The sequence below is a fragment of the Danio rerio genome, chromosome 2 (assembly GCF_049306965.1).
Source record: "Danio rerio strain Tuebingen ecotype United States chromosome 2, GRCz12tu, whole genome shotgun sequence".
Lineage (NCBI taxonomy): Eukaryota > Metazoa > Chordata > Actinopteri > Cypriniformes > Danionidae > Danio > Danio rerio.
In genome coordinates this window covers 45,400,372-45,412,500 of record NC_133177.1, presented here as the reverse complement: position 1 = coordinate 45,412,500, position 12,129 = coordinate 45,400,372, and the positions used below count along the sequence as shown (strand labels likewise).

At 34.6% G+C, this 12,129-nt stretch overlaps 2 protein-coding genes across 3 annotated transcripts in view; both read left to right on the top strand.

Moving 5' to 3' along the window:
* The window catches only part of LOC137489752 (uncharacterized), a 2,192-nt gene extending 2,122 nt beyond the window's left edge, over positions 1 to 70 (top strand). For both annotated transcript variants that reach the window (XM_073929073.1, XM_068217782.2), the window contains one exon: positions 1 to 70. This exon is cut by the window's left edge and continues 578 nt beyond it. In XM_073929073.1, coding sequence (XP_073785174.1) covers positions 1 to 37 — 37 coding nt within the window. In that variant the 3' untranslated portion in view covers positions 38 to 70.
* Positions 71 to 2,675: 2,605 nt separating this feature from the next.
* On the top strand, positions 2,676 to 10,873 carry lactb2 (lactamase, beta 2). The gene is given in 7 exon segments (NM_212884.1): positions 2,676 to 2,882; positions 3,279 to 3,442; positions 6,780 to 6,906; positions 8,380 to 8,558; positions 8,731 to 8,879; positions 10,314 to 10,401; positions 10,675 to 10,873. Coding segments are annotated over 7 exon segments (870 nt in total). The 5' UTR covers positions 2,676 to 2,760; the 3' UTR covers positions 10,716 to 10,873.
* Positions 10,874 to 12,129: the final 1,256 nt, after the last annotated feature.

Below are 12,129 nucleotides of genomic sequence, written 5' to 3'. Positions count from 1 at the left end.
GAGGAGGAGAAGCAAAAGGAGAAGGATGAGAGCATGAATGACAAGACAGAGATGCAATAAAAAATGTTTAAAAAAAAAACTTTCTGGCTTAAAATATTATTGTGAAATATTATTAAAAAAAATTCAATAATAAAATAAAATAAAAAACAGTGCCGAGCCAAAAAAGTGCATTCACTACACTATCATTTTGGCCAACAAAAGTTAATGTGCAAAAACAAAATTGTTGTTCTCAAAAGGGGTGTGCACAACACAAAGTTTTTAACAAAAAGTGTGCAAAATACTTGCACAGCACTAAGTTGTATGTGTTAAAAGGTAAGTGCACAAAAAACTGTCACAAAAAACCTAGCAATAGCAATTTTATGTAAAGAATTATAACGTTTGTGTATTTATAATGTGCTTTAATGTTTATAATAGTGTAGATGGATCTATTTTATTTTCGTTTCATGTCAAGCTTTTCGTGGACAGGTGTTGAGAATTAGCAAGTCAGCTAAACTCATAAACAAATGCATTTGGTTGTCTGGTGTAATTGTGATGTCCATGTCTAAATAAATAAAATAGTCATCTATTAGTATTCTTACTGATGCCATGTTTGTGATATGGCTGATTATCCTGCTGGAAGTCACCTTCATGAGATGGGTTTACTGTGCTCATAAAGAAATGGACATGCTCAGTCACAATAGGAAGTCTGTGACTTAAATGATGCCGATTTGGTACTTAAGAGCTCAAAGTGAAAAAAATCCTCACAGCATTCCACCATCAGCAGCCTGAACACCTGATACAAGGCTGGATGATCCACACTTTCATTTGATTTTCACCAAATTCTAACATTATCATCCAAATTTTGCTCATGAAATGAAGATTTAAGCCTTAAACATTAATGTCTTAAAGTGAAATGCATAATATTATCATGCTAAACGTGTTACACCTAGCTAACATTAGTCCAGTAGTGAACTAAGCTATTGTGAAACTTTCATTCCACACACATTTATAGAAACTTCCTGTTTTGAAAACCTCACCATCAGCCATCTTGATGTTTGGTACAATAGCAGTCGATCATCTTCTGTGTCCTTTATTCCTGTCATCTCTGAAACAGGTAAGAGAGTTGATTCACAAATGTGTGTAAAAGAGTGTAATTGTCTGATGTGTTGTCACTTCAGTGCTAAATGTCTGATGAGGTTGAAGCTAATGTTTAATCAGCAACAAGGTTGTTATAGTTAACGAAAACGAATGAAAAAACGAAAACTAAAATTTTAAATAATACTCTCTAACTGAAATAAAAATAAAAACCAGAGTTAAAAAAAACAGAACTATAACTGAAACTGTATTGTGTACATACAAAACTAACTGAAACTAACTACAATTATAGCAAAAACCTTCTTCGTTTTGGTCTTTGTAAGTTAATTATGCTGAGCACTGTATTTATTAAGTATGGGTTTAAGTATCTGTAAGTCCGGTATGATAAAAATCTTATCTTTAGAAAAAGTCTAGAAATCTGTCTTTTAATAGAACTGGTTTTTTTATGACAGAAATACTGCATTATGATATCATATAATGTATTGAACACATACACATTTGCCATAAAAATATGAGGCAAATGATTTAAATCCAAGTCAATTTCTTCCATGTGATAAAAAGTAAATCTTTTTAAAATAAAAAAATAAAAATAAATTTTATTTTATTACAGCAAGTATATACAGCAAATATATAAAAAGCAAAAAAACTGCTGATATATATTATTCTGGGATTAACATATTAGCTACGGGTTTAAGAAAAATATTTTATTTTGTTTATTATATTTTAATACTGGTATGATAAAGATTTGGGTCCCACTTTATATCAAGTGGCCTTAACTAATATGTACTTACAGTGAAATTAATAATTTGTTACAGTGCATTTATTGTGTAAATACATGTTTTTTACAATGTACTTATGCTTTATTAAATACCTGTAATTACATCTGTAAGTATTTTTTAATCACATTTATAAATACACTGTTGACCATCCCTTACATTTTAACCCAGCCTTAAATCTACCCATACCACCAAACCTGTCCCTAAACCTATCCGTATCCTACCTCAAGAGCACTAGAAGTGTTCTGCAATACATTATGAACACGTTAAGTACAATGTATATATATTTTTATGTAAATACACAGTAGTTCTGGCCACTTAATATTAATATAGTGGGACCACAATTGGTTCCAGATTTTCAATAAAAAATATAAAATATTGCCATTTAGAGCATTCAGAGCTTTAGTCAAAAATAGTTGGTCAGAGTAAAGAGTTTTAACATTTTGGGAGTGTTAAAAATGAAGAGTATAAAAATAATTTTTCTATTAAAAATGATTTTTTTAAAGTAAAAAAATATATTGTGAGTTCTAAAAATGCACATACACTTGAAAACATGCCACCATTTTTGTTATATTATCTGTATTATGCAAAAACAAAAGTTCTAAATAACCACATATTCATTTTAAATTTAGAAGAAATGTAATGAGTAGTTTGCAGATCAAAACAACAACAAAAATACATGCATGCTGAAATAAACACTACATGTACACTGCCATATTGTCCTCACTACATAAAAAAAATCATAAACATCAGGGACTTTTATTTTGTAAAGAGTGACTTTTGAACAGGAAGTTTCTGTCTCAGTCCAAACACAGTGCTGTCAGTGTGAAGTCTGACCTGTCCTGCTGGTTCTGGAGGGTTTCAGCGGTCACTTAAAGTCCGTCCTCCGTCTGTCTGCGCCCGGAGTGAAATGTCTGCGGTGATTCCTCGTATCGAGCAGCTGTCAGCGCGAGTGGTGCGGGTTTTGGGATGTAACCCGGGGCCAATGACACTGCAGGGCACCAACACATACCTGGTGGGCACGGGCAGAAGGTAACGTTACAACCCTCTCTGACAAGTAGAATCCATTTGCCATGTACAACTTATTTAACTGTTATGTTATGTGACTGTTTATTGTGTGTGTGTGTGTGTTGAGGTAAAGTTGATTTTATATTCGCACATTTCTGGACTTGACACGCTCTATATTGTTTATCACGTTACTTTAAATATGAACTCGCGAGTAAATATGACTTCAACATTCGCGCTATTTAATTGATGGTAAACAGTGTTGCACTGATAGTCATTGGCTGCTAATGTAATTTCCCGATTTAGAATTGGAGAAAAACCAATCTTGCGAATATAAAACCAACTTGTGTGTGTGTGTGTGTGTGTGTGTGTGTGTGTGTGTGTGTGTGTGTGTGTGTGTGTGTGTGTGTTTGTGTTTGTCAGGCGAGTGTTAATTGACGCAGGTGAGCGCGCGGTACCGGAGTATATCGTCTGTCTTCGCGAGGCTCTGAAACAGCACGACACTTCAATACAACACATCATAGTCACACACTGGCATCACGACCACACTGGAGGAGTGCAGGACATACTCGCACACTTCAACACAGGTGACTATTGTGTGTGTGTACTGGGTTACGAGGATACACGTTTGTATTGAGGTGGTTTACGAGGAGATACTTTGTAATTGTACTCTGTTGCTCTTTTCACGTTCAAGAATTGCCACAGGTTTCCTGTGAGCGTTGGGTTTAATTAGGGTAAAGCTGGTTTTATATTCTCTTAATTCCACAGTGTAAAACCAAATATTCAACTTTATCAAATGAAATGAGTGTAGTTAACTTAAGATTGACTGAAAGTTAATTCTACACATTTGAAAAGAGTTTTGAAAGTAATGAGTTAAATACCTCAGTACTTCAACTTAAATGGAGCAAGTTCACAGTGCTTATATAGATTAGCTGTTTTACTCAAATGGTTTGTAGCAATCGGTTTCCTCAAACAGTTTGAGTTGCCTTAGCTTGATGGGTTTTACAGTACTCTGTTGGTTTGAATTCTCTTCATTTATTGGGTTTTACTGTGCTCAAATTGCTTTGTTTACTCTAATAGATTATGTTCACAGTACTCATTAGGATTAGTTTTTGAACCTAAATGATTTGTTGCAATCAGTTTCCTCAAACGGTTTGAGTTACCTTAACTTATTGGGTTTTACAGTGCAGACACCAGGACCAATAGTACAAAAGACAGACAAAACAATACAAACCACACAATATACCTTAAAAAAAAGACAGTTATGCCAATATTTCATTTAAGGTGACAGAAAACGCAAGCCTAAGATTTATCAACAACATTAAAATGCTATTCTGAGAATTTTCAAATTGACAGATAAACTTATTGATCAAATTTCTCATAAAAGAAAAAAATAATCGAACTCCTACCTTACAAAATAGTTCATTTGCACTACACCATTTATGTTTTTTAAGAAGAATCCTCATACAATCATTGCATGCAAACATGCAGCTTATGGAGACTCTCTTTTTTAATTATACCAAAGAGGAGCACAATAAGTTCTACGGAGGCTTAACCTAACCTGCTCCGGACACAAATAAAACTTTCTCACCAGCATATAACTTTTGACGTTTCCTGTACATATCAGTAGAAATTATTATAAATATTTAACAGCTTTACTAACATTTAAAACTTGTCCTGACAAATAAGAACCTGGAAAAACCATACCGCTATGTTCTTTGGTTTATGTATTCCCACATTTATATATTTTTGAAGAGTGACAACTTGTGACACACTACCTACATTTTTTAAAACACTACTTTAAATAATAAGTCTGAGATCACATGCAAGTATGACTTCAAAACAACATCAGCACCATTTAATTGACTGTGAACAATGCTGTACTTTAATAGTCATTGGCTGCTGTTTGAATTTCCCTATTTATTGTTTCAAAAAATACTTTTCTGAAATTAAATGTGCAAAATGTAAAACCAACTTTGCTCCAATTTGGGTTTATGGGTGGGGTAGAGCTATATATAACGGAGGTTTAACAATATAAAATACATTACACACCTATGGAGAGTGCTCATAAATAGGGCTGGTCGATTAATTGAAATGTCAAATTCCCTATGTTAACCTGCTCTGTTAAAGGCTGTGGCTGATTTCTATTTCCGCGGCCACTTTGCAGCCACATCTGATCTCTGGTCAAGTAGGACGATGGACCCATTCTTGAGCCTTACTTTGCACTACATTGATGATGATTGGAAGCTGTGCCAAAGATGCCTTTAGGCGGCTTATAAACCTTGTCAGTGAACTATAAGGCCAAAATAAATAAATAAATAAATAAATAAATAAAATAATTGTTCATTAATCGTAATCAAGTTAAAATGTTCAATTAATCGATATTTTCATTTTAGGCCAAATCGCCCAGCCCTACTCATAAACCACCAAAATCTGACAGTGTCTAATGTTGTTGCTTTAATGGTTTTTATTAATGATATTGACATAAGATACAAAAATTGTTATTGTAATTGGTATAATAAAAGGGATTCTACTAGGGCTGCACAACATATCGCTTTAGCATCGATATCGCAATGTGCAAATATGAAATAGTGACATCGCAAGATCTGCAATGTTGAGTTGTGATTACAGTGACCAGGAACCACATTTCAGAACATGATTTGTGGAGTCATCGCAAATTTTAACCCCAATAGAGAGAAAAATTTCCATTTGGATGTGTTTTAAGGAACTGTGACTAAGATATCAAGTTAATATAAAGTTTTAGAGATTTAACAAAGATTAAATTGTATTTAATTTTTACAATGAAGAAAATAAAATGGTTTTTGATTAATGTTGAATTTATGTTCTTAGACTCCACAGAAAACCATAAAACACAAAACAGTTAAAACAATTATCTTCGTTGTTTTACATAGGTCTCAAACTCAATTCCTGAAGGGCCACAGCTCTGCACAGTTTTGCTCCAACCCTGTCAAAGACAGCTGATTCAAACAATCTAGGTGTTCAAAAGAGTTATAAACACCTTAATTAGTTATATCAGCTGTGTTTGATCTGGGTTGGAGCAAAACTGCAGAGCTGCAGCCCTCCAGGAATTGAGTTTGAGATCATTGCTTTTGGGGCAAGAATAGTGCCCTAATGTGGTTTCAAGGTTTTGGGGTATAAAAGATGTTCTAGTGAGTTTTCAAAGGCTGTAGGGCAAGAATACATAGAGTTATTTAGGTCATCTTTTGTGAAATTATATTCATATCACAATGTATATTGCAGAAAAACAAAATATCACAATGTCCATTTTTTCCAATATCGTGCAGCCCTAGATTTTTTTTTTTTTGGTGCATTGCTTTATTATTCAGAAATGTTTAGAGAAAACAAATGTTTTAAAAAATACATTGCCATGCAAAGGTATTATAAAGTGCAATAGGTAAGACTTTGCGACCAGGTTTTATCAGCAGCGATTTTGTAAAAAAAATATATATATGCAGATTAATATGGAATGGTTTTGGGAGTGTATGAGCTGAAAACCTATCCATTTTTATTTTTATTTTTTATCGCTTATTATTATCAAAATTGTTCACTTTTATTTTAAGTTTACTTGTAAATCTAATTAGAGCCACTTGTTTGTTAAAGCTACAGTAGGTCTCATAATGCATCCACTTAAGGAAAAAAAGTTACTCTGCAAATTGTATTGTACACAAATGTTCCAAATGTTTGCATATTATGTAATAATATAACTGAAACTAATGTAAATAAAAACATACATTTACAAACATTTACTTAAGCAACTAAATAAATCAATGAAAAAAACATTAGGAAATCTCTAAACAAGTAAATAAATATATCTTATCATGCATAATTATTACAAGTATTCTTATTATGTTTGATTTTTTTTTTCTGTCTATGAGAAACCCATTTCCTGTATGTCTTGTGCAGATGCAGAGCTGAGGGTCAGTAAACTGCCTCGCTGTCCTCCACAGGAAGAGATCATTGGAGACGATAAGAAGAAATATTCATATCTAAATGACGGAGATGTAATACAGACGGAAGGGGCCACATTACGGTAAACATACCAAATATCCATACACAGCCAAATTGTACTGCTACGAGTGTGATATTGCGTTTATACAACAGCACAATGGTGTGTATAAAAAAGAGATCAAACACAGAGAGTCTAAAGCCCTTTTGTATGAGGAATTACATCTTTAGCTGACGTCAGAACAGCAGAAGTTATTCCTAATTTACCAACGACACTTTAGAGTTAATGTTTGAATGTTTCTCTAGCGTAATGTCTAAAGTGTTGACAAAACAGGAGATTTTACTGACATTTTAAGATTATAAGGCAGAATGTGACATAAAATATCATCCGTCTACAAAGATCTCCTTACAGTCTACAGTATGTCTCTGTTGCAATCGGGATATCACAATAATTAATCCCGAAAAAAAAGCAGCACAATCACTACCAGATTGCTGTTGTGTTTGCGATAAGGAAAAATGCTAAACACATAAGGGCATTTCTTCTTTCTTTCTGTCAACATAACATACATTCCTGAGGAGATCCCGTCACCATCTTGTGGATAGACAACGTCAAAAGTCTTTGTTCTGTTCAGTATGGCATGCTAATGGCCGCCGACACGCTGTCTCTTAGAAATTATAAATAATTTAAAATAAGCACTATCCTTATAAATAAACTGCATAGTTGCAATCTATACAACTACATGCTCAACTAAAAAAGCCTCAAAAGTACATTATGTTGCCCAACAGCAGGAATATTTGTCAAACTGTAAAGTGTCCTCTGCTTGTCGCTGTACGTGGGTGGAGTAATACACAAGGGTGAAAGATAAAGAGGCTGGTCAAGTGCTGTTACTGGCACAATATTGCACACCTATCAGCCAATCAGATTTAAGAACCAGACAGAACTGTTGTATAAACAAGAATAATTCATGGTTTTTTGCCTAAAGGTGAAGACCTCACTCAGTGTTTGTACTGTACAATTCCTCTTTCAGTAAAACACATTCTACTGGACTGTCCTGGTTTTAATGACAGCAGAAGGCTTTTTTTATCAAATTAACTCTCATTCATTCTTTTGTGCATTCATTCATTTTCCTTCAGCTTAGCCTCTATTTCAGAAGTCGCCACAGCAGAATGAACCACCAACTATTCCAGCATGAATACATGAAAACATCTATGTTTTATGTTTTAATTAACCTGGCATAACCAGGTTAATAAGGCAAGTTAGGGTAATTAGGCAAGTCATTGTATAACAGGGGTTTGTTCTGTAGTCAAAATAAAAATATTGATAATAATATTGACCTTAAAATGCTTTTCAAAAAATGAAAACCGCTTTAATTCTAGCTGAAATCAGAAAAAAAAATATTATTGGAAATACTGTGAAAAATTCCTTGCTCTGTTAAACACCATTTGGAAAATATTTTAAAAAATTTCAAAAATCATTTTGTCATTAACTGTATGAGTGTTTACGTTTGTATATTCAGATATTTTCTGATCTTTTTTCCAATATTTTCTGTGCATGTAGTGTGCTGTTTACACCGGGACACACAGATGATCACATGGCATTGCTCCTGGAGGAGGAACAGGCAGTGTTTTCAGGTGACTGTATACTAGGTGAGGGCACGGCTGTGTTCGAGGACCTCCATGATTACATGAAGTCATTGCAGAAGCTCCTCAGCATTAAGGCAGACCTCATATATCCAGGTGAGTTTGTCACTTTTTCCCAGAGTGCTTTGTGCATTATATTTGTAGTGCAACTAAGTCCCAATCCCAATTCTATTATTTTACTCTCTACCACTTTCCCTAGCCTAGGGCTTCAAATTTACTCTTAATGTTTTTTGTGTGTGTGTATATCTGTGTGTGTTGTTTGTGTCAGGTCATGGGCCGGTGGTTCACGATGCAGGTTCTAAGATCCAGGAGTATATAATCCACCGAAATGCAAGAGAACAGCAGATCCTGAACGTTCTGCTGGAGAACAGCGGCACCGCATTCACCTCCAGCGAACTGGTCAAAGTGGTGTACAAGGTTTCTAGTCTTTCTAAATGATCACAGTATAATGTTATTTAGACTTTATTATTCAATTCCATTTTAGTGTGTTTGTGACTGTCATACCTCAAGAACAGGGGTGTCGAAACTCGGTCCTGGAGGGCTGGTGTCCTGGAGAGTTTAGCTCTGACACCAATTAAACACACCTGAACCAGCTAAGCAAGCTCTTATGGTGTGTTCACACCAGATGCAGATGAAGCAACGAGCGCAAGTGATTTACATGTTAAGTTAATGCAAAGACGTGAATAGACATCCTGTGGTGCGGTTAGCACGAATGAGACGGCACAAAGCGATGTGAATTTAGCATTTTGTGGATATGACATTTAAGTTTGAAAATCTAAACTTTAGTGGACATTCGCGCCACATTAACCAATCAGGAGCTTGCTCTTGTTGGAGCGTGATTATGAGGTAGCACCAAACTGGACTCGGTTCGGTCAGAAGCACTGCTGAAAGCTTCCATCATCCAGGTATAGCTTCTGGAGGAGTTTATAAACTCACAGAGCTGGGTGCACCTCTGAAAGTATCTAGTGGACTTAGACACGGCGCCGAACGTATATATGCTATTTTTCACCCTTCCTTAAGCACAGCTACTCTCTCAGAAAAATCCATGATAGCCATTTAGCAACAAAACTAAAGTCACCAGGCAGACAGAAGAGTCCGCGTCTATAGTGAAGTGAATTTGACTCGCGAATAAAGCAAGTAAACGAATAGCGAATAGCACAATTTATTTGCGCAAGCTGCATATGGTGGGAACACAGCATTATGGTGCGTTCACACCAGATACGAATGAAGCGTCTAGCTCAAGTGATTTACATGTTAAGTCAATGCAAAGAAGTGAATAGACATGCTGCGGTGGTACTCGCGTGAATGAGGCGGCGTGAATGATGCGATTTGCATGAATTGAGCAGTTTGCACGCATCTCACACTTAGCTCGCAAGTCACATGATTCGCTTAGTTGGAGTGAGTTACATTTTAGTTTTTTGAGTGAATGATTCAATATTCTATTCATAAAGAGTCACCTGATTCATTTCTAAGTGATTCAGTTTTATTGAACAAAATATTTGAGTTAAAGACTCAATGAATGTCACATTTAGACTTCCTACCACATTTTTAGTGTCATTTTTCTTTTATCCATGGTAAGCAATCTACCAGCACAAGTTACCAGCACAAAATTCAGCATTCAGAAAAATGTAGTTTCACAAAAAAACAAGTTTGTGCTTTATAGGAAAATGTTTTAGAACCCACAGCAAGATTAGATCTTATTACTTTAATCATCTCATTATTTACTCATCGAAAGTTGAAGTTGTTAGACTTATAACTTATTAGACTAATAACTTTCAAGGTTATTATCTCTGGTGTGTTATCTGCGATTGTTTTTGACTGTGTGTTTTTTTCATGTTGCTTTCGTTTTAGGAGACTCCTGAACACCTGCACAGAGCAGCAGAGTTTAACTTGTTGCACCATTTAAGGAAACTGCTGAAGGATGGAAAAATATGCCTGGGTATGTGTGTCAGTGTGTCTTTATAAGCATCTGTGCAAAGCACAGAAACCACGACTGAAGCGGCATTACATTTTCATAAATGTGTATTTAAACAAAACCGTTTAATGCAGAATTTTATCTTTACACTGAAGTCTGAGAAGACACAGACCTGCTTAATTTGGCTGTGTAAAGATGACTGTATATGCGTGTTTGCCCACATCAATGCTCTTCTTTTCACAGACATTTTAGAGATGTTAAATTGTCTTTATTAACATTATTTCTGTTTTCTTTCAGCTGAAGGCTCAGATGAGAAGAAGTGGAAGAGCAATTTGTGATTTGTTTTTTGCTCTGCACAATAGTTACCCACAGTGTCTAATAAAATGTTCACAGTGGACTGAGATGAATTTGCTTGATCAATATTAAACATTTTTTTTAAACAATATTTGTCAATATTTTATATAATTGTTATTGTAAATAAAAAATAAAGAGGAAACATTTTGGGTATTTTTATTCATTCAATTCTTTTAGATACAAACCATTTAAGGTTGAGCTAAAGTTGGTTTTAAATTCACACATTCGTTCATTTTTGAATACTGACAACTAATGACCTGGTCCCTTATATTGTTTACCATGCTATTTTAAATATTGGGTCTGAAACCGCATGCAAGTATGACTCAAAACAGCATTAGCACTATTTAATTGACTATAAACAATGTTGTACTTTGATAGTCGTTGGCTGCTAATATGACAAACCTAATATGCTACCTGACAAAAGTCTAGTCGTTGATCCCAGTTCTAAGAGCAACAAATAATAGCTTGACTTCTAGTTGATCATATGGAAAAGTGGCAGAAGGTAGATTTTTCAGGTGAATTATCTGTAGAACTGCATCCCAATCATCACAAATACTGCAGAAGACCTATTGGAACCTGCATGGACTCAATTTTCTTAGAAATCAGTCAAGTTTGGTCAAGGAAAAATCATGGTTTGGGGTTACATTCAGTATGGGTGTGTGTGAGAGATTTGCAGAGTGGATGGCTACATCAACAGCCTGAGGTATCAAGACATTTGTGCTGCCCATTACATTACAAACCAGAAGAAAGGTCAAGGTGCTCCAGGATTGGCCAGCCCAGTCACCAGACATGAACATTATTGAACATGTACAGTTGAAGTCAGAATTATTAGACCCTCTTTGATTTTTATTTTTTTTTTTTATTTCCCAAAGGATGTTTAACAGAGCATAGCAATTTTCACAGTATATCTGATAATATGTTTTTCTTCTGGAGAAAGTCTTATTTGTTTTATTTTGGCTAGAATAAAAGCTGTTTAAAAATTTTTAATACCCATTTTAAGCTATTTTTTCTATAGTCTACAGAACAAACCAACGTTGTACAGTAGTTACCCTAACCTGGCTAGTTACCCTAATTAACCTAGTTAAGCCTTTAAATGTCACTTTAAGCTGTATAGAAGTGTCTTGAAAAATATTTAATCAAATATTATTTACTGTCATCATGGCAAAGATAAAATAAATCAGTTATTATAGATGAGTTATTAAAACTATTATGTTTATAAATGTGTTGAATAAAATCTCTGTTAAACAGAAATTGGGAAAGAAAAAAACGGGGGCAATTAATTATGGGGGGCTAATAAGTCTGACTTCAATTGTATATTTAAACACATACTGATGCAATATTCAATTGTTTATGCCATTCAGTCACCAATGATCAAGTTATTTCATGAATAAATGTGTC